Source organism: Mytilus trossulus, chromosome 1 (assembly GCF_036588685.1).
Source record: "Mytilus trossulus isolate FHL-02 chromosome 1, PNRI_Mtr1.1.1.hap1, whole genome shotgun sequence".
NCBI classification, from domain to species: domain Eukaryota; kingdom Metazoa; phylum Mollusca; class Bivalvia; order Mytilida; family Mytilidae; genus Mytilus; species Mytilus trossulus.
Genome location: NC_086373.1, coordinates 48682387 through 48703325, shown reverse-complemented (window position 1 = coordinate 48703325; position 20939 = coordinate 48682387). Strand labels below are relative to the sequence as shown.

Here is a 20939-nt window from a genome sequence, read left to right as displayed (position 1 = left end):
ATATCATAATTAAATATATTTTATTTTCAATGATTTCTTCTGTTGCATTTGATAGACATTTCACTACGCATGCGTATCCTTACAGAACTTTCTATGAAGATCAAATATAACTTCCTGCATATAGCTTGATTTTATTTTAGTTTAATTGCTGTTGCTTTTAAAACTAGAAACAACGACGGTTCCAGGATTATGATATTAGATTCTTCATTAGTTAGGTTCCGAAACCCACTGTTTTTTCGATTTCGCCCCCGATATATGTTTAGTCATCATCGTTGTAATGCTAAACTGAATATGTCATACATTTTTCAGAAACGGAAATTGATAAAAATAGATATCACAACCGATAAAAAAGACTGATATAATTAGCAAAGGCAAACAAAACATATCGTACTACATGTATCAAAACATATCGGATTTATTCCTTCCTCTACTAAAAAAAATTAAAGGCGTTTGGCATCCTGTTTGTCACACTTTTTGCCGTAAAATATGTCATATTTTTTTTCATAAAAGGAAATTATAAAAATCTATACAAAAAAAAAATTAAAAAAATAGACCTTCACAAACATATATGTCTGTAGAATATCTTAAGACTTGCGAAAATGAGGTCCGTGTCCATCATAGCAAAGATTATATTGAAATTTATAACAAAATATTTAATGTTTATATTTGTAATGTTTCACTATCTGTATAAGATATGTTCGTATTTGTTTTTTCTTGAACCATATGGTTCTATTTTGCCAAAAAAATATTATTATATCAAAAAATTAAAAAGCAGAGACATATACTATTATAAGTCTCTGATAAAACAAACGACGGACTATAAAAACATAAATACAGGATAAGACTAAAATAATATTGAGCACTCCAAATGCAGTGATATAGTTTTCAAAAATGAGTAATCAAACATTTTTGTAAAATTATGTCTTTAATAATCTAACCATCGTCATCATATACAAATTAGTAAACAACGCTTAATAAAAAAAAACTTATGCGCAGGTCTGTAGCTTTTGATACCATAGTTAAGCACCAAGCGAATGTTATAAATGTATATAAAATTAATACCGAACTGTTTACGCAAAAATATCACATTTTTATCCAACTTTTACCTACATGTATCATTATATGCCACTCCTTTGTGCTACTCAAAAACCAGCTCTTGACATTGTCAATATATATCGATTTCAGAACATTCATATTTATCACAGAATTACCTTAAATAACTACTAGTATGTACAACTCTATCATAATCTACAATGAGACAGTCAAACAAAATAACTTTAAGATTCACTGATCCAGGACTTTGTCATATTCTTCATTTTCCTTTTCTAGAACAAAGTACATGTGACCTTGCTCATCTGGTTTCTTTTTCTTGTTTGGAGTACTTTCTATTTCGTCTGCTTGAATGTACTCGTCTTCCGGTTCCGGTTCAAGTTTAGCATATGACTGTCCACTATCTCCCAGTTCAGAATTCAGTTCGATATACCCATGCGTGGACGTGTTTTCGTCTTCTATATTCGTTTTCATTACATCCGCTGGTAGGATTGACTCTGGTGAAAGGTAGCCATGGTTATCAAGCTCTAATTGTCGAATACTAGGAGCACTTTGATATTTCCTAGAAAAACTACTGGTATTCGAATGATTAAGATTGGTGACGTCTGTGGAACAGGAATGTCCATCAATATTATAACTCACAGACGAAATCATCTGAAATGTTAAATTGGATTGTAAACAATCATTGTATAAGCAAAGATATGAAAATTAAAAAAATTGTTTTTCAATAATAATCACGAAATATTGAGTGACCAAGAATAAATTTGAAGTACAAATCAATTTCTGATCACGTATTTATTTTTAATACAGAAAATATGCCTTTGATGCAAGATATTTCAAGTTTTTTAGCCATATACATGTATGCTTAAAATTACAGATAGTCAGGCTGGTTTGACAAATATGTGTGTCCATCCACGCAAGATAGTTGTCAGCTCTACCATAATTGGTAGATTCCCTTGCTTTCGTGTCAAAATCGTTGAAAGCAATACGGAAAACTCATCTATTTATGCTGGTGATTTTTAAGCACAAGAAGAAAATTAACGCAACCTCCAGTTGTTAATCTTGCTTAACATTGGTCCTACATGTATAATAACAATAAACTTGGAAAATTGTGAAAATAAACTGAACTGGTAGGTTTTTTTAATTAGTTGTAAGTGGCTTTGAACTAGCCGTCAGTATAGCTGGGAGTACTCTCAGATCGGTACTTAGTGTCTTTTTGTTGTTGGGATATACACATGTACTGTACCACTGCTGTCCCAGGTTAGAGCGAGAATTGGGATCCCCCTTACATGTTCAATCCCGCCAAATTCTGTATGTATGTGCCTGTCTCAAGTCAGGAGTGTGTAATTCAGTGGTTGTTGTTTGTTGATATGTACCATATTTGTTTTTCGTTCATTTTTCGTACATAGATTAGGCCTTTTGTATTTTCGTTTGAATTGTTTTACATTTTCCATTTCGGGGCATTTTATAGCTGACTATGCGGTATCGGTTTTGCTCATTGTCGAAGACTGTACGGTGACCAATAGTTGTTAATTTGTGTGTCATGTTGGTCTCTTGAGGATAAATGTCTCATTGACAATCATACCACATCTTCTCTTTTATAAGCTGGTAGTTTAAATCTATCGTAGTTTAAAACACTGCGAATCAATCCGCGAAAAGCTGGTTTACCGTTTTTCTAAAAATTAAAAACTTGCGTATACTTTTAAATTCACTTGAAGCTCCGTATGTTTTTATGTAGTAACTGTATTGACTGTACTTACACTTTTCTCATCAATTTCAGCATATACATCTGACTTCCGTCTGTTGTAACTGACCGTCTTATATCTGGAGGACTGGGTAGATTCACGTCCGGGGTCATTTCTCTGTTCTTTGTTTCTTTTTCTGTTAAAATATAGGGAATCATTAAATAATGTTCATAGAAATTGATAACATAAAACTAGTATGAACATTTAGTAGATATAGGAAGATGTGGTGAAAGTGCCAATGAGACAACTCTCCATCAAAATAACAAATTAAAAAAAAGTAAACCATTATAGGTCAATGTACGGACTTCAACACGGAACATAAAGTGATCATCTCCTACATGTAGCTCAAGAAACTTATGCATAAAAAAACAGGTTACAACAGATTATGCTATACGTGTGAAGTTTTCGATGATAAAATTCGTTTCATTTTTTTTCTCTCCAAATACATTATAAATTAAGTCTTATAAAGCTTTTTAAATGATTTAAAATGGCACAAATTCTAGAACGATGTTCTTTTTTTCAATTGTATGTATTGTAAATATTTTTTTCGTAGCTTTTGACAAACATTTGGGATTATTTCTACAAATACTATTAACATCGGCATATTTTCATATGCATTAAATGAAAATGAAAACAAGCGAAAAAAATATTTAAAACGACCAACTCGTACCTTTTGTTAACCCGCTTTCTGCAATAGATAGCAAATAAGACGATAATAACTAGAGCAAACACACCCATAATGGCTCCTCCAATATAAGGAGCGTATGAGTTTGTGTGACTATGATACTGTTCTGATCCTGTTCCTCCCGGCACCGTGGGTGGGACATGTGGGTGTGGGTGTGGTTTATGTGAAGGATATCCTCCTGTTGGTGTTATCGCAGTACCTACAAAGGAATACACATTCAAGTTAAAATATTTAGAATATTATCTTTTAAAGTCGACTTGCTATTTAAAATTTAAAACGGTATTTTGCAAATCATAGCCGAATGACAAGTGTTTGGCAAAGGTTTTAAAGTTTTTTATGCTGGTGAAGGGATATATCCCTTTTAACAAGACACAAACCTAATTCTGTATCTGTATCTGTGTAACTAGAATAACATTAAAACAAATCGTGTTTTCCAATACCTTATTCATGTTCTAACCGAATTTATCTCACGAATGTATTTTCCATCCTAGATATTTTACTAAATTCGTTTTTTCTATCTATTCTAATGCATTGAAAGTTTTTTATATAGTTTAATAATATTAAATATACATACCTCTGTTACAATGATTGTAATAAAACAACTTGACTTTATCCAGCTGTGGTTTGATCTTGCCTTCCATAATTGGATTGACATCTTTACAGACTGTTCTAGTAAACACATCACCCTGACAAATTAGGGCTTCGTCAATATGGCTGAAATATAAATAAAACATATGATTTCAATGTCAATTATTTTTAAATAACCTAATTATAATAGTATTTATAAGCTTGAGAGCAAAAATTTTGAAAATTAAACCATATAGTTTTAAACTTCTATGTCATTTGGTCTCTGATGGAGAGTTGTCTCCTATACAGGCAATCATAAATCTTCTTCTAAATTTTACATTTATATGTTAACAATTTTAGAACAAACCAAGGCGTAGATGGAAACAACAAAAGATGTTTGCGTGAATAAAGAAAATAAACATTCATTACATCTATAGCACCCTAAAGTTGTTAATTTCTGTGTCATTTGGTCTATTTTGGAGAGTTGTCTTATTGAAATTTATACCACATCTTCTATTTATATTTCTTATATCCACAGCTTAGAATTGAATAGCTAAAATATAATCGTTCCTGACAAAATGTTTGTGCGAGGGGGGGGGGGGGGGGGGGGGAGGGGGGTCCTGGTCCCTACCAGCCTTTCGATATCAAATAGTCGTCCACTATTAACCCGAAAGAGACATTTTGAAAAGAGTTTAAAATACTCACTGACAAACATGGAGTCTTTCTGCTTCATTATATTGACGTTGGCCATTATGGAAAACTGTCTCATCGAGATCGTCTGGTAGTTCATCAAAGCAATTCAACGTTTTCTTGCAACATTGAAATCCTTTCTTGGCACCTTCGAAATCTGCAAATACAGAAAGTTTCGTCAATAAAAATGTGTTTTCATGGCAACTTTGTCTTTAATAGATAACGCCAGCATAGTTCACATACCTTGGCAACAATTTTTCTTATTAAGACTTTAGAATATAACAAAAAAATATATAACAAAAAAATATGCCGGATTTAAAGGTCATTGCAACTCGAAGCTAAAATGTTTTTTTTTTATTATAAAATACATCATAAAATACATCATATTATTTTGTAAAATAGCATTCTTCAGATATATGATTCCATATATGCAACCATCATTTAATATGATGAAATGCATTGAAAATAATATTCAAATCAATAGTAACCCTGTACAAATCACATGGAAGGAACTGGTTTTGGTGTGGGCCCTACATTGCCTAATCGCCCACTTTTGCGATCCCATTGTTAACACTGTTTGTTATGCACTAACGAAGTATGCAGATAACGCACATAACTCATGCTTATTCCAAATGCTTTTATAATACAATTTGATTGGTTGATTGTTGGCTGCTTATGTACAGTGGCAAATATATCATGCATGTTTAGGGCGATGGACTATTCAGTTTTTGTTTTTCTCTTTGCTTTTAGGTTAATGTTTGGATGTGTATGTATGGCCAGTTCGTAGAATATATTAAGTTTGATATAATAAATACTACAACCAACCAGCGATGTCACTAAATTAGAAATGAAATACTATATAAAATGAGGAAATTACTACATAATAACATAAAAAATGATGCACGGTGAAATAAATTTCACTATTTACATAGAGTATTTATTAAAATGTTGAAATATAAATAAACTTGTATACATTTGCACCAAATTCAAATTTTTTTAAATTTATTATTCGGAGATAAACGCAAAGTTTACATCATTCGGGGACTTTCCATTATATATTTAATATTATTTATGTCGCATATTTATCATTGTTAAAGTGAATTAATAAAATGCATGTTACTTATGGTATAATAACTTAGCCAAAGGCCTTATTTTCTAGTATAGTTCTAATATATTATATGTAATATAATAATTATTGTTGACTATTCTTCTATTATTTAGTTTTATTACATACATTACAGTGTTTTTCATTGAAAGACCAATTTGATTATTTAAAAAATAATCTAAGTAAGACTATATTAAATTGATAAAAAAATATGAAACATATGTTTTTTTAATATTTTCTACAAAATGTTTTGGTTTAAAACCCGTTTCCGATTCAACCAATTCTAAAAAAAACATTTGCAACGTTTTCATGAGATTATCACTAAATTGCATTAAATGAGGAAAAACGTGAAAAGTACAAAAAATAACTTAACTAATTCGAATTAGCAAACCATGAAATACTGTACGTATATACAAAAGAAAAATAATAGAATGCAAAGATTTACTGCTCTTCCGCCAAAAGTTCATAATAAAATCAATAAATCGCATCTTACTAAAAAAAACTCTCCGTAATCGCTCAAAAATTGTGCTAGCTCGCTGCGTGGGAGCAACAAGAAAAAAATGAGCGACTGCGGTAATTAGATTTCAATTACTAGTAGATTAGATTTCAATTACTAGTAGATTAAAACAAATCCACAGATTTGTTAGAAAACATTGAATTGTAAAAACAAAAAACATACGCCTTGGTTCGTCCCCGCAAATATCATCATTTGGTTTCATATTTCTCTTGCGCAGCGTACGTAACCTATCCATAATATTATATGGGCGAAATTTAGTAACGAAATCATAACACAAGGAAAAGACCCCGAAGACAGTACAATTGTCCAGAAGCTATAATTCAGACACGAACGTTGAGATCTTGTTGGTCCTATTACATAAATCACACTTCGTGAGCTTGTCAACATGTACAAGTAGTGTGTAGCTAGTTTTGTAATTAATGAACATGTAAACTTTTACGGCGAATAACTAATTACTATGACGCGTTAACTTAAAACGACCTTAAAATTTGAATTTTAAATAAAATTACTATACATGATGAAAATAGTTTGGTTATACTCATAAAACCAAACTCACCAATTCTAGCACAAAACAATTTAATGTCCTTCTTTCGTTGCTTTCTCTCCGCCTCAGACGTTCGGAAAATCGAAAATCCATTATCGTTTGTTGCAGCGTTTTGCGCCTTTTTTATTTCATCGTCTGAAAGAATGGTTTCCGGTGTTGTTGTATCCGAATCACTATCATCATTGTTCAAAGTTTCATTAATATTCACAGCATTAGATTCAAAACTGGTTCCTTTTGGAATTATTGTTGTTACTGTTGTATTTGTTGTTAAAGTTGGTTCTGTAGTGTTGTTGGGGAACCCATTTGATGACTCAATCTGCTTTGTTGTTGTAGACACAGCCACTGTTGTTGCCAATGTTTCATTTGATGTTTTTGTGTTGTCTAGATTTTGATTATGAATACCATTTGTTATATTCTGGTTGTTTGTTTTTGTCCCATTCAAAATATTCGAATCTATTGTTGTACTCTCTATACGTTTTGTTGACGTTTCCTTCGCTGGCTGTGTTGTCGGTTTACCAGTTGAGGATCCGTTTATCACCTGTTGTCCAAGTTTATGAATTTGTCTAACTTTATCGTTCATTCTATCCAGCATTTTTCTTATTTCGTCCGGAGATATAATTGGCTTATTATTAAACATAGCTTTCGGTTGTAGCACATCGGCAGATTTTAAATCCATTTTCTATGTTCTGTATAAAAAAAAAGCGTGTAAAAGGATGTGTCTCTTAAAAGTTCACTGAGTCTAAATAAGTATATTCCAATTATATGTTATGTATTCCGAAACTTCCATAAATGTTGTTCTGTTTATTGTACACAATACACTACAATAATTGCTTAATTACCGTCGAACCAATCACGCAACCGATTGGTCATCATTATGGGTACAAGTGTCAACGTCAAAGTTATTACTGCATGTGTCATACCTCGCTAAGATGACCATTTTGCAACGGTTTCACGATCGGTACATATTATAATTATTGAAAGATGCTTTTGGTTGAATTTAGGTCATAAGCAAAAAGCATTTAAAAGAAGATAATATCCATTTAGCGCTGAATATTCCGAGGATAGGATGTTGTAACATAGAAACCCCTGTTAATTCAGATTATTAGCTTATGACGTATCTTGTGGAAGGAAATAACTAAATGACATTTTTCATGTCCCGAAATCCATCAAATTACGGTTCACTTGTCACAGACTTCGTAACCACCTTACACTATATATGACGTACAAATCTACCTAAACACCACAAATAATCACATTCAAACGAAAATACCTAACCGCTTACTGCTTCCAATAGGTATGATCTCTCTGAACGTCATGCAATGAAGACAAAATAATCCCCAAAATTACAACAAACACAAACAAAAGCACCGGTATATTAATGAGAAGAAAAATACCTACGATTAATCATATCTATTTCCGGATTTGTTTTTGTTTTTTTGTTATTACCATTGCTATATAGATATAGGAAGATGTGGTGTGAGTGCCAATGAGACAACTCTCCATCCAAACAACAATTCAAAAATTAAACCATTATATAGTTTAGATTTAAACTTAATTTTGAATTGCCAAAGATAAAAAAAAAATCCATTTTCTTCGAATACTTTACACTTTTTGATGTCTCATGAATAGTTTTTACACAACAGATGTATATAACTAGTTCGGACACAAAATGAATAAATACATGTAGTATTCGCATAAACATTTGTACACTAAAGTCACATGTAAAATAAATAATTAAGGTCAAAAACTCACTTACCAATGTTAGAGCAAAATCTTCTTCTCTCTTGCTTTCTTCTCCTTTTATCTGCTCTTGTAGATGGAAATATGATAATATCAATATCATCTGCTTTAGTTGAATTAGAGTTTTTATTTTCTTGAATAAACACTGAACCAGAACCAGAATGTGCTTCTTCTGGCATATTGATCATTATTGTATTACTGGATTCTTTTATATCGAGTTCATCATCCGGGACTTTCGTGTCTACATTTTTTGCAGTGAATGTTGAAGAAGTGTTATTAATAGTACTTCCTAATTCTTGTGAGACAGTAGAAGGTAAAATAGTTATCGTTTCGACATTTGTCGTTTGTTTTGTTACATTTATTGTTTTTATTTCAGGTAGTGTTTTCATTTCCGTTGTTGTTTCGATAGTTGTCGATGTTTTGGTTACATTTGTTGTTATTATTTTCGGTTGGTTTTCTACTTCCGTTGATTTGATCGTTGTCAGTTCTGGAGTTGTAATTGCGGCATCTTCTATTGATTTTACAGTGGTGAATTCTCTTGTTTTTGTTTCAGAAGATTGTTCCGTCTTTGTTTCAATTTCTGCTCGTGGAATAGTATGCTGTGTTCTTTCTGTTGTCGAAATAGCTATTGGCTTTGATGTTTGATTATCAATCTTTGGTAACAATGTTGAAAACGCTTGTGTTACTCTGTCTTTTGTGGTTGTACTTTCTGTTGTTTGTTGATTGCTTTCTCTTGTTGTAAACTCAGAAGTTGTTGGACTCACTTGAGGTTCATTCAGAACGTTTGTCATTAATTTATCCGATGTTGCTATTGGACCAGTAGTTGTTGTGGACTTTATAGTAGACAGTAGCATATTCGGTTTAGTTGAAGTCACAATAGACAATGGAATAGGTTTCGATAATTTTGCTTCCGGACTATTTTCTCTAGCTTCTAGTGCATTTTTAATTAAATTCTTCACATATTCCTGTGAAATAATGTGTACTCCATCTTTTTTATTTATCTTCACATTTTTCACATTATCCGAAAATTCTTTAGAAGGAAGATTTGCACTTGGTATTTCCGAGATAGTGTCATTTCCTAAATTCTGTGACCCTAAAAAGGAAATGTTTTCATCCGGTGAATGCTTAATAGTTGTAAAACTGACATCAATTTCTGTGTTATCGAGTTTTCCATTTTTTCGTAATTGTTTTTCTTCTTTTTTTCTTTCAGCTTTTTCTGATTTCTTTTCTTTTCTGTCTTTCTTTTTTTGCTCCTTACGTTTCAACTTTTCTTCCTTCCTTATTTTTAATTCATCTGCATAACTTTTAAGTTTTTCCGTTTGCAGATCATTTCTCACTGTAGATGTTTCGACAATTCCACGAGGTTCAATAAAGTCTATTGCAATGTCCATTTTCACAACATCAAACACTTAATTCTAAATTCCAGTACGATTAGAAAAATAAAAACACTTGTTCAAATTCTCCTTACGTACGACACATATTTTTTACTTAATCATGTGTTTCATCATTTAATACAAATTTGATACTAAATAATCTGATTATGACATATCTCTTGAAATGAAATTACTAACTGTCATTTTCATGTCCCCTGATCCATCAAGCTTCACGGTTGACAAATCATACATTCGTATACCTGTGTTACAAATAAACATGTAACTTTATATACATACACCTACACGTCTGTATGTAATTAATCTTTCTGGTATAGTAATGCAGATGTTCTATATATTAGTTTTAAATTAAAATATGCAGTTTAACTCAAAGCGAAAGTTGTTAGATAATTATGCTTACACTACAGTTTATCAGAAACCATTTGATATCATTTTTGCCGTTAAATTGCCGTCCATAAAAAAAGAGGAAGATACCAAAAAACAACAATTCTTATTTAAAAAAATACTTATTTGTTGTATTTTTTTTAATTTAATATAAAAGAAACCTCCATGTAAATATTTACGTGTTTGGATTATGTCTACTGAATTACTTTTAACTCAAATAACTAAGTATCTGTAATATAAAAAGTAGTATTCTTGTGTAATTGAAACAGTTTAAAAAAAAAAATGACCGGAGATCAAGCAAGGTTGTCCATTTCCCCAACTATTATTATTTGCTACAAACAGATGTATGAACTGGAGAAACTATACAAAGACGCAACCGGGTTAACTGAATTTACAGAATACATCATTACAGGTATTTATATTAATACTCTGTTGTAGTTTATTTAATAACTCTATTATACGTTGTATCTATATTTATTCTTCTGTACTCACCAATTTAATTAAGTGGATTTTTCATCAATGTTTAGTAAAATTTCTTTCAAATTTCATAATTTAGTTAACCCTTATACACGATCGTTACTATACGCCTTCAAAAGCGAATTCATTGTTTTAGGGACGTACATTTTACAAAGTGACATGTTTTTATCTTGTCTAATTATAACATTAAACATTATACCTTACTGAAAGGCAGCAAACAAGGCATCCTTGATTGCAAAAACATCAGAAGCAACATCTCTTCGTCTATCTACGAATAAACCATATAGCTGGATTTCTTAAATCAGAAAGTTACACTCGAGTAAAAGAGTGGCGTTTGTTTGACCATGCATATAAAATACACACCAAAGTCCAGACGGAATGAGTATTAAAATAAGACGTCATTTTTACCGGTGCATTACGTTTGCGCGCAATACCATTACATTTGCGCGCACAAATCATTACGATTGCGCGCAGCTTTTGATTACATTTGCGCGCATTTTTTGTACAGGTAAACTCAGGTAAACTAAGGTAAAATACAGACAATAACACTTATCTATTTATTAATTCGTTCAATTTTTAAGTATAAGAACCCCTTCTGTTAGTCTAAGTCCCCTGCTCATCAACGGGGAGATGGAAGTGGGATTTCGAGCAACGGATCTGGCATTAAGAATGACTGTTGAATGTTCATCAAATTTTATTCTGCCTTTGCAATCCTTAACAGTGCATCTACAAGATATATCCCCATACTTCAGTGTTCTATCAATACGTATATTAATGATTTTTCAAAATTAATAATTGATAGTCATGTTTATTTAAAGATAAACGAAATTATAGTAAATTATGATTAAATTTAATTCTTATTTATATTTTTACCTGAGTTTACCTGTAAAATGAATGCGCGCAAATGTAATCAAAAGCTGTGCGCAAACGTAAAATATGTTAATCCCCAAATGCGCGCAAACGTAGTGCGCCCATTTTTACTCTTCATGCATGGATAGTATACGTCATAACCCCCTTTAAATGGCTCCCGACAAAGAAAAAAAAAACCAGGAAAAGATGGATGGTAGGAGTCTCATGTTGTCTTATCTGTTCGCTATAATTTTTAAATTAAATTTAAATTGCTGAAATATTTAAAAATCATTCGTTCTTCATGTATATATAATTTTTACGTACTTGTAACTATGTATATTATCTGTCTGTTAATAACAAAATAAGTCATTCATCAAATTGTCTTCCTATTTTATTGAATGTTGTTGTGGTTTTCATTGTTGTTGCTTTTTTATTTATTTATATTGTTTGTGATGGTTAGGTATTTTCTATGCAAAGCGATTTTTTTTTATTTTATAAAATTGACTTTATTTTCTAGTCGTAATTTTTTTTTTATAAAATTGAACTTTTTATTAGTCGTAATTTTGACAATTGAAATGTTACAATTTGAGTTTAGGTCAATATTTTACATTTTAAATATCAAAACAAATAAATTTAAGTTATGTCTCTTGTACGATCCCATATTGAAAAAAATATTTTCTCCTTATTGTCGAGACATTTCTATTAAATGACTGAAAATAATTGGATACAGCAAACATCACTTGAATAAGATGTATTACAATTATTATTAATAGTCCCCCAGTTCGGGTGCGGGAATTTCTCGCTACATTGAAGACCTGTTGGTGACCTTCTGCTGTTGTTTTTTTTATTTGGTCGGGTTGTTGTCTCTTTGACACATTCCCCATTTCCATTCTCAATTGTATCCCTTGAATTTGACTGTTGTAGGTAATTAATCCTACATTTTATTGCAGTAAAACTATTTCTGTGTCATAAACATATGTCTTGAGTATTTCAAAACACCATTACTTTTTATTTGTGATTTCTATAGAAAATTTTGTAATCTTGAGGTTACATGGTGACTAAACCTTGTGCACAGATAGAATAAGGGGAGAAATTTGATTGGTTAACTTCCAATGATGGTTATTTTCTTATATGCAATGAAATGTTATGTGAATTTTTTTCTATAGAACTGGACAGGATAAAACTTTACTCATGCCTAGTCTTTCTTTATTTGAAACAAAGATAAATTCTGCACAATTTTTTGAAAAGTGCAAATTTAACAAAGACTAATAGGGGAAAATCAGTGGTGGTATTACACCTTAATTCAATCACGATAGCATCTGTAAAACTTTCGAATCGAATGAATGACTTAAAGTTTGTTTTATACCATAAGGAACCCTTGGCTCTATTATTTATAAGGAGATATTTTTTATATAGCAATCGTAAATGTTGATACGATACATTAAAACTTACTGAACACTTTTTTTTCTAAAGGTTGACATAATGTTGACATTTATTTGTATTAAGATATTTGAATGCTGTATTTATACATACATGTTCCTATATTGATTTTACTATTAATAGTTTACTACATGTACTGTAACCTTTAATAACACTTATGGTCCTATGTATTGTCGATATGCTTGCATTACACAAGTGTCAAGATCATGCTCTCAAACTGCTTATAGTGTTGCACTAAAGCCGCGAGAGCTGAACTGTTTTTTTTTTGTTTTTATTATTTTTGGGTAGTCTTGTTTATTCATTCGTTTAAAATCGAGTCTTTAACTAGCTTTCGATTACTCTTAAATCGTCATTTTGTTCATTTGTCGTTTTGTAAGTTGCTTTTCGTTTTAACATGTGTTACCCCCTCCCCTACGTTTCCTTCATACCCTTTATAGGGCCCGGAATATTGTGATTGTCATTTTAATGCTTTTAATTTTTGCATAAATCAAGACTTTAGTTTTATCTATGAAATTGTTGCAAGTGTAATCTAACTTGTGTTTTTTCTGGATAATTATATCAGTTACTAGTATGTGCTTAGTTTCTTCGGCATAATGAAGGAACCACCTCAGTGATCTCATGGCAGCGTGCTAGCCTCGAGTGCGGTGAGTCATGGTTTCAAACCTCGGTCATTTCAATCCTTTAGAATTTACAATTGGTATTTGCTGCTTCTCCGCTAAGAACGCGACATTAAGTAGTAAGGGCAAATGTTGGATGGCTCGGAGTCAGATAAATGTGTCCGGGAAAAACGACATATCTTCCTGCGGACAGTCAACTTGTCAATTAGCACGATAAAATTCGGCTATGTGTTGAATTAGTACTAAGCAGGGTTTTTATCATCAGTAACATGTTCTCGTCTTAATTGTATACTTGTTGATTTGCAGCCATCCATCATCACCATTACCACGAGTGCCACATGTGGAGCAGGATCTGCTTACCCTTACGGGTCACCTTATATCACCCTCAGTTTTTGGTGGGGTTCGAGTTGCGCAGTCTTAAGTTTTCTGTGTTTTTTTTTGTGTACTATTATATGTCTGTTTGTCTTTTTTATTTTTAGCCATGGTTTTGTCAGTTTAAATTTTCGATTCACGAGTTTGGCTGTTGCTCTGGTGTCATTCGCCCCTCTTTTGTCATCACCAAAGATAAAGGTTGGCACGGATTGACCCTTGATCACTAGTGTTGCAGATTGTACAGCATCTCTTTTTTTACATAGTGGGCACTGGGATAACAAGTTGCGAAACAATTCAAAAGAGAAAACAAACAACCTGATTATAAGCTTTAATATTAAATTGAAAATTAAGTTTAACTCTCTAAGCTTACATTGGGTATTGTGTATCACTACAAGATTTTTGCAAAGCATTAAAATATAGTACATTTGCAGTTGAAAAAGGCTTTACCAGATCTGTGCTAAGCAAAAAAAAACACAATTTTAAAAAATTAAGACCCACAAAACCAATTTTATAGGATACTCGCCCTCTTTTTGTTTATCCAAAATGTAATACTGTCTTTTCTTATAAAATATTTATCCTTTTCAGTCCTTTTTTGCGTGACTAGTTATCTAAAAATATAGTTTTGTACACGGTCGGTGTATTTTTCTGTATTTTACAATAAGATTGTCCAGGAAACTATGACAGTATTCGAAAGTATTCTTTGTTCGTGCATTAGTCAGACATTGATAGAAATTACCCACAAAACTGTGTTCTTTATTACCTGATTGACATCTCAAACATTTTTTCTGTCAATAAAGAAGGCAATTGTATTGGCCATAAAGGTCAATCCACCAGACCCAATCATGATTGTATTTGTGGGATTTCCATGATCGACCATTAGATTTGTAGTTGTGTTTTTTTAAAACTAGACCGGAAAACGAAAATATCCCCGTACTTAGCTTAATGATAAATATTTGTCTCCACTTCTCATTGAAGTCTGAATCAATAGAATCCAGGTCAACATTTATTTACATTAGATGCGGTATATCATTTTTGTATAGGACTTTTTATTTTATTTTATTTTGACGTGTGTCATTCTGGCAATTTATTAGGATTTCTTACGAATACATCTGAAAGTTTCGTCCTTTGGCTTATTTTAAATGCCTCGCACTAAAAAGAAAGACATCTTATAAAAAAAGGCGAAATTGACTTTAGAGGGATTTGACTTTTTATGCTTAGTTTCTTTTGGTCAATTGTTTCGGTACTTATGCATCTTACACTTTCCTAAAATTATTTGTTTTGAACTTTCCTGATTAAGGTAACACCAGAAAAGTGCTATACGGACACATATATTGTGCCTGTAAACGCTTAGACTGGTTTCTTATAACTATTTGACTATATATACCCGTATACAAACAGTTGTAGAAAACAAGCCTACGTTAGAATTATGCATTTATTTTAACTGAAGCTCAGTAAGTCATATGTATAAATGTATAAATGTATATGTACGACTGTTACATATTTTCAATTGAATTATTTTTAAATGGTAAAATGTTAAAGTTTGCATACAGATAAACGCCCCCTGCTTAGAAATACACATCATTATGATACTAAGCCGATCAGTCTGAATGGTACTTGAATTGTTGGGCAGAGAAGCAGAATATTAATTCATCAAACCAAATACATTGGCACAACAATTTTGATAAAGGTAAAGCTGTATCTCTGCCTATACAACTCTTATTGAAATGTTATTCCTACTGCCTAAACATTAATTTCGCAATTATCTTTATATCATAAGTTATAGATATTTCATATCTTTTGGATAGTTTTATGGTGTTTCGTAAATTATACCATAGTTTTTGGTGAATCCCCCGGCAAAAACCTCACGAGACGAAATCAAGAGGGGTTGCCGAGGGGATTCACCAATGTGTGATGCCCGTACAGAATCAAAATCAGTGTCAGCTAGATTCCTCAGGCGTTCAACTTGTATTTAACATGTATACACAATAAAAAATAAATTTTATAGGAATTCAATTTGTACTGCCTAGTAAGTGTTTTCCATTTGTAAGATATAAAGATAAAAATAAAATACATTGCAGAGTAGGTATAACCTGCATTACAATGTTGTGTCGTATCTCAGTGTAATTAGAATTATTTTGTGTTAATTATACTAAGACTCTTAAAGTCAGCACATTCATTTACAACACTTTCAATTTTGAATAAATTTTATTTTATATCGCATTAGGCAATATTGATAAATATAAGTAAAACTAAAAAGGCATAATAATGATTTTATATAAATATTATAGTTAAATGATTCGTCGAATTTTAATTTTCAAGCTCTTTTTTTCGACAAAGTTTTGCATGTTCTGGCAGTACTTGCATATATGAATGTCGATCACCTTTTACTGGTTCTATATAATCTGAATTTTCAGATTGATCTTTTTTGTCGGAATCCTTTTCAAGAATGTAATATTCATTTTTAGGTCCACCACTCTCACAAATTCCACTGTCAGCCTCGTCTTCGATTACAGATATTGATGACGATTCCGCGTAAGGAGTCATTTCCGATTGTTCATTTTTACTTTCTGTCGTTTTTGCTGATTGTAACAACCTTTGGTTTTCCGAACTACTTTCTGTATTTTCAGTTGATGGTAACAACCTTTGATTTACCGAACTACTTTCTTCTTCTTCCTTTGCGAGTTCCATATATTCCCCGGGTGAAATGGGCTCTTTTTGAGCGGAATTGTCATCTTCCTTAGCTAAAGTAAAATATTCTCCATCCGGAAGTCCAATAGGAGGCCGATTATTTTGAATATCCATCATTTTACTGGCTCTAAGTGATTCGTATATCCCGTGACTGTCACGTGATTCCCCAAATTTCTCCGTATCCAATGGATTATATATATTACTACGCCTTTTCACTTCCCCTCCTATTTCTGTATACTCATCAATAGACTGTGAAAGTTTTGCACCGGCCGCCTGTTTAAAATTTGGTAATGTCTTTGAATTTGAGTTAGGAATAGGAGGTAGAGGTTTATTTGAGGCTTGATTCAGGGTTTTAGATGAATTGGCTGAGGATGAATTAGAATCGTCACTGACCAAACGTTTAAAGGTGTAATTAACTGCGTTGGATACCCCGGGTAAGCGTTTCCGGTCTTTTTTATACGGCAGTTGGACATCGTGTCGATTGTAATGGGGATTGTCCTGAAAAGTTATTGTATACATTATATAATTATATATATAATAGTTAGAATTGAATTACCACTATTGCTAATAATTTAATGTAAATATAAAATAAAAGAAATGAAAAAAAAAGAAACTCTTCAAAATCGTGCCCTACTTTTCATTTCAGACTAATAGGAAAAACAATTTTGATAAAAAAGGAATTACCCTAGTACATGTACCTAAATTCTAACAAAGCAAACTGCAACGATTCTGTTCATTATTTATTTCTTAACATTATAGAATGTCTAGTTATATTAGTACGTCAGTTTGCTTTTGCTTCAAAATACTTACAATACACAATTCCTCATACGTTGTACCATCAGAATCATTTACATTTGTCAGTGTCGTCGCCACCACTCTGTAATCATTCTCTATCACTCGTCTGTTATTTAAACAAAAATAAAATCCATTAAAAAAATAAAGGATTAAAGTGGTTGGGTACTCATGCTATATTTTTTTATAGAAGCAATGTGTGTTAATATTAGTATCACACAAGATTGTGGTGAAAAGTGCTATCGTATGTACATACATAAATCGAAATAACGCAGAATGTTCAACAACCAAGTACATTGATGAAACCACCAACAGGTCACTACACTATAAGGTCTTCAACAATGAGCAAAACGCAAATCTTAAAAGGAGCTACAAATGGCTAAGGCATGACAGCAAGTAAAAGAATTCAAAACGGGAAACCCATGGGCCCAATATATGCTACAAATTTGAACCAAACAAAATCGTCAGAAAGGAACTAACGACAACCACTGGATTGCAGGTTCCTTGTCGCGGATAGGGAGGTAAAGACTATAGCAGGGTTAAACACAACCCTAGCTCAAATAGCCTGTGACAAATTAACTGGCAAGACCAACAGTAAATGACTTTATGTATGAGATCGGTAGATCGGTACTAAACACTAATACATTTTTTTAAAGACAAATTTAAAAACAAAAGGCACGCGAATTATGTTTTTTGTATGGTTTAAAACTACCGATAATGTTATGTTTAAATATTTTGTAAATGTAAGTATTGGTATATAAAAGGGAAACTACCTTTTATGCTTCTCGGCATTTCTTGATCGGCATAGTACTAAAATAATGACAATACATAACACAACAAATCCCCCAGTCCCGGCGCCGACATAAACTGCTAGTTTCCCTCCTAAAAGTCCAAGTGACTCACCAAGACCATCTCTTGGTGGCGGATTTGGATCTAAAAAGATAACGAACAAAATTATTATGCACTTCTCTGTAAATGGTCATACATCATTCTAAAATAAAGTGTGGAATACTATGTAATATTACAGGCCAGTTGAAATATACAGAAATAATTGACACTAAAATCCAGACTTCGGAATCGTATTGATCCAAATGGAATTGTGAAACAAATCCAACAATCTTTATAATCTGTTACCTATACTGGTAAAATAACGAAATATACCCTACCCGCAAACAACAAACATAAGAACAAACAAAAACACAAACTATAAAAAAAAACCCAATTCAAACGAGAGATAAAACTTTATAGGTATAATAAAGGAACACCTATATAAAAAAGATGTTGTATGAGATCAAATGACACAAAAATAAACAACTTTGGATCACCATATGGCCTTCAACCACCAGCAAAGCCAACCGCAAGTCAGCTATAAAAGGCACATATGACTAGTTTCCCAACATACAAAATGTAGATAACTTTTTGGATGATTTTCGGGATTTTCAGTGCTATAATGTATTTAACCTATATAAAATAATGCTTTCAGCCTGTTTATCTTAAATTATTAATATGTGACATTCTTCAACCACAGAGTCGACCCATTGACTGCTTCTGGAAGTTTTGTTCACGAAGATATCTCTTGACAGCTTTTGTTAATATACTTATCATTAAATTTTAATCTAATTCGAAACGAATAGACCTTTCTACCCTCAGACATAAAATGCCATAACCAGATGTCATAGAGTGGACACAACAACACCGAGGTAATCTCGACTAGTGGAATCATAAAAGCGACGCCAAAATACAAAAAAGAAACGTATAATGACACGAATAAAATACAGAACTAAGTGGGTAAAACTTAGTTCAGGGAGATAACTCTATAAATCAGCAATGCGTTTATTAAAGAAACGTGTCATCTATGTATTTTAAGCATTTACCTGAAACAGATTGTAAATAATCTGTGTCAGCTTGAAGCTTAGAATATATTTTCGAAAGTGATTGAGACAAACGTACTGATGATTTTAAGAGTTATTTCCCTGAATCTAGGTCTACCTCCTTAAGAGTTGTTCTTTGCATATTTTATGTTCAGCAAAAAGAGGCAATTATCTTAAGAATATATTTTTTCTCAGTAAAATGATATTGGTGATAATCGGTTTATCATATAAATAAAGTTCATGTGTGAATGTAAACTTTTCGCCGTTGTGAATGAGAATTTCACTGTTCAGTCCAAGCCATTGACAATCTGAACCCTGCTTAATTTTAATATCATATTATATTACACTGAGTACGAATGTTTACTTAATACATTTGCCATTTGAACATTCGATAAAACCATGCATTATATTAGCCATCAATGTAATTAAACATAATAGACATGTTGATTACGTATTTTAATATAACACTATACCTGTAGTGATGAAGGGAATTGCAGTTGTTCTTTTAATAGTTGACGGGTTCCCATTTGCATCTCGGAACTTTGACAGACAGTGGTTGAATGCACAATCTTCTCGGGTTTGGTCAAAACATCCTAAAAAAAGTTAAAACCTTTAGATTAGTAATTATAGTTGAATACAAGTAGGTATAGGTTTTAAATTGTTAATTGGATGGAGAGTTGTCTCATTGGCACTCACACCACATCTTCCTATATCTATATAGATATATTTTATACAAACTATCGACAATTCTAGAGAGATCCAATTTGTCGGCATTGGATAACAATGCCATATGACTATACAGTGCTTTCCAAATATATGTAAACTGTTGCCCTAAAAAATACTGTAACAGTTTAACCTGTATATGTATAGCATTAAAAGGTCCCCTTCGGAACAGTAAAAATGACCTTTGATTTGGGGTTCGAACTGCATAGGTAACACGGGGCAGCCAAGTTATTCCGACACCCCTTTGGCCCGACACCACAAGGGAAAAACATAGTGTGACATGGCAAGACATGTTCTTGTTATAGCAGGTATAAATTAATTATGAGTTACTTTTTTACGCTTGCAAATTTAAACGGGTTAAAGGGAACCCCTCAGCAGAGGTCAATTTGTATGTATATTGATATAGATAGATCTTTATTCTCATTAACTAAATAACATAGTTACAGAGATGGTAATATATACAATACAACATATTTTGCATGTGTGAAATATACATAAATAAATGTAGTTTAACCAGGAGGACAGACTTCCACTGATATATAGTTTATAAATCTACACAATTTTTCTAGTAAGACAATATTGATTGTAGTGAATACATTTTTAAATTTAAGAATATTAACATTTGTACAACAATAGTGTGGTAAATATTTATATCGTTCTTTTTTGAAAAAAGGACAAGACATTACATAATG

The 20939-nt window shown here is 32.0% G+C and overlaps 2 protein-coding genes across 5 annotated transcripts in view; both read right to left on the bottom strand.

The window, feature by feature from the left end:
• Window positions 1-545: 545 nt before the first annotated feature.
• LOC134726309 (uncharacterized) lies at window positions 546-10230 on the bottom strand. 3 transcript variants are annotated; one of them, XM_063590726.1, is made up of 7 exons: window positions 8660-8771; window positions 6916-7589; window positions 4753-4894; window positions 4055-4194; window positions 3466-3679; window positions 2811-2931; window positions 546-1704 (listed from the first exon to the last, which is right to left on the bottom strand). In XM_063590726.1, the coding sequence occupies exons 2-7, from the start codon at window positions 7577-7579 to the stop codon at window positions 1285-1287; spliced, it is 1701 nt and encodes a 566-aa protein (XP_063446796.1). In that variant the 5' UTR covers window positions 7580-7589; window positions 8660-8771; the 3' UTR covers window positions 546-1284. The 3 variants fall into 3 exon arrangements, with proteins under 3 accessions (XP_063446796.1, XP_063446782.1, XP_063446790.1); XM_063590712.1 differs by lacking the exon at window positions 6916-7589 and having other exon boundaries at window positions 8660-10230; XM_063590720.1 differs by lacking the exon at window positions 8660-8771 and having other exon boundaries at window positions 6916-8308.
• Window positions 10231-16359: 6129 nt separating this feature from the next.
• Window positions 16360-20939, bottom strand: part of LOC134726295 (uncharacterized) — a 62940-nt gene continuing 58360 nt past the window's right edge. For both annotated transcript variants that reach the window (XM_063590702.1, XM_063590698.1), the window contains 4 exons: window positions 19998-20117; window positions 18427-18586; window positions 17672-17762; window positions 16360-17359 (listed from right to left, as the gene is read on the bottom strand). In XM_063590702.1, the coding sequence (XP_063446772.1) occupies window positions 16481-17359; window positions 17672-17762; window positions 18427-18586; window positions 19998-20117 (1250 nt within the window). In that variant the 3' untranslated portion in view covers window positions 16360-16480. The remainder of the gene's footprint in view (window positions 17360-17671; window positions 17763-18426; window positions 18587-19997; window positions 20118-20939) is intronic.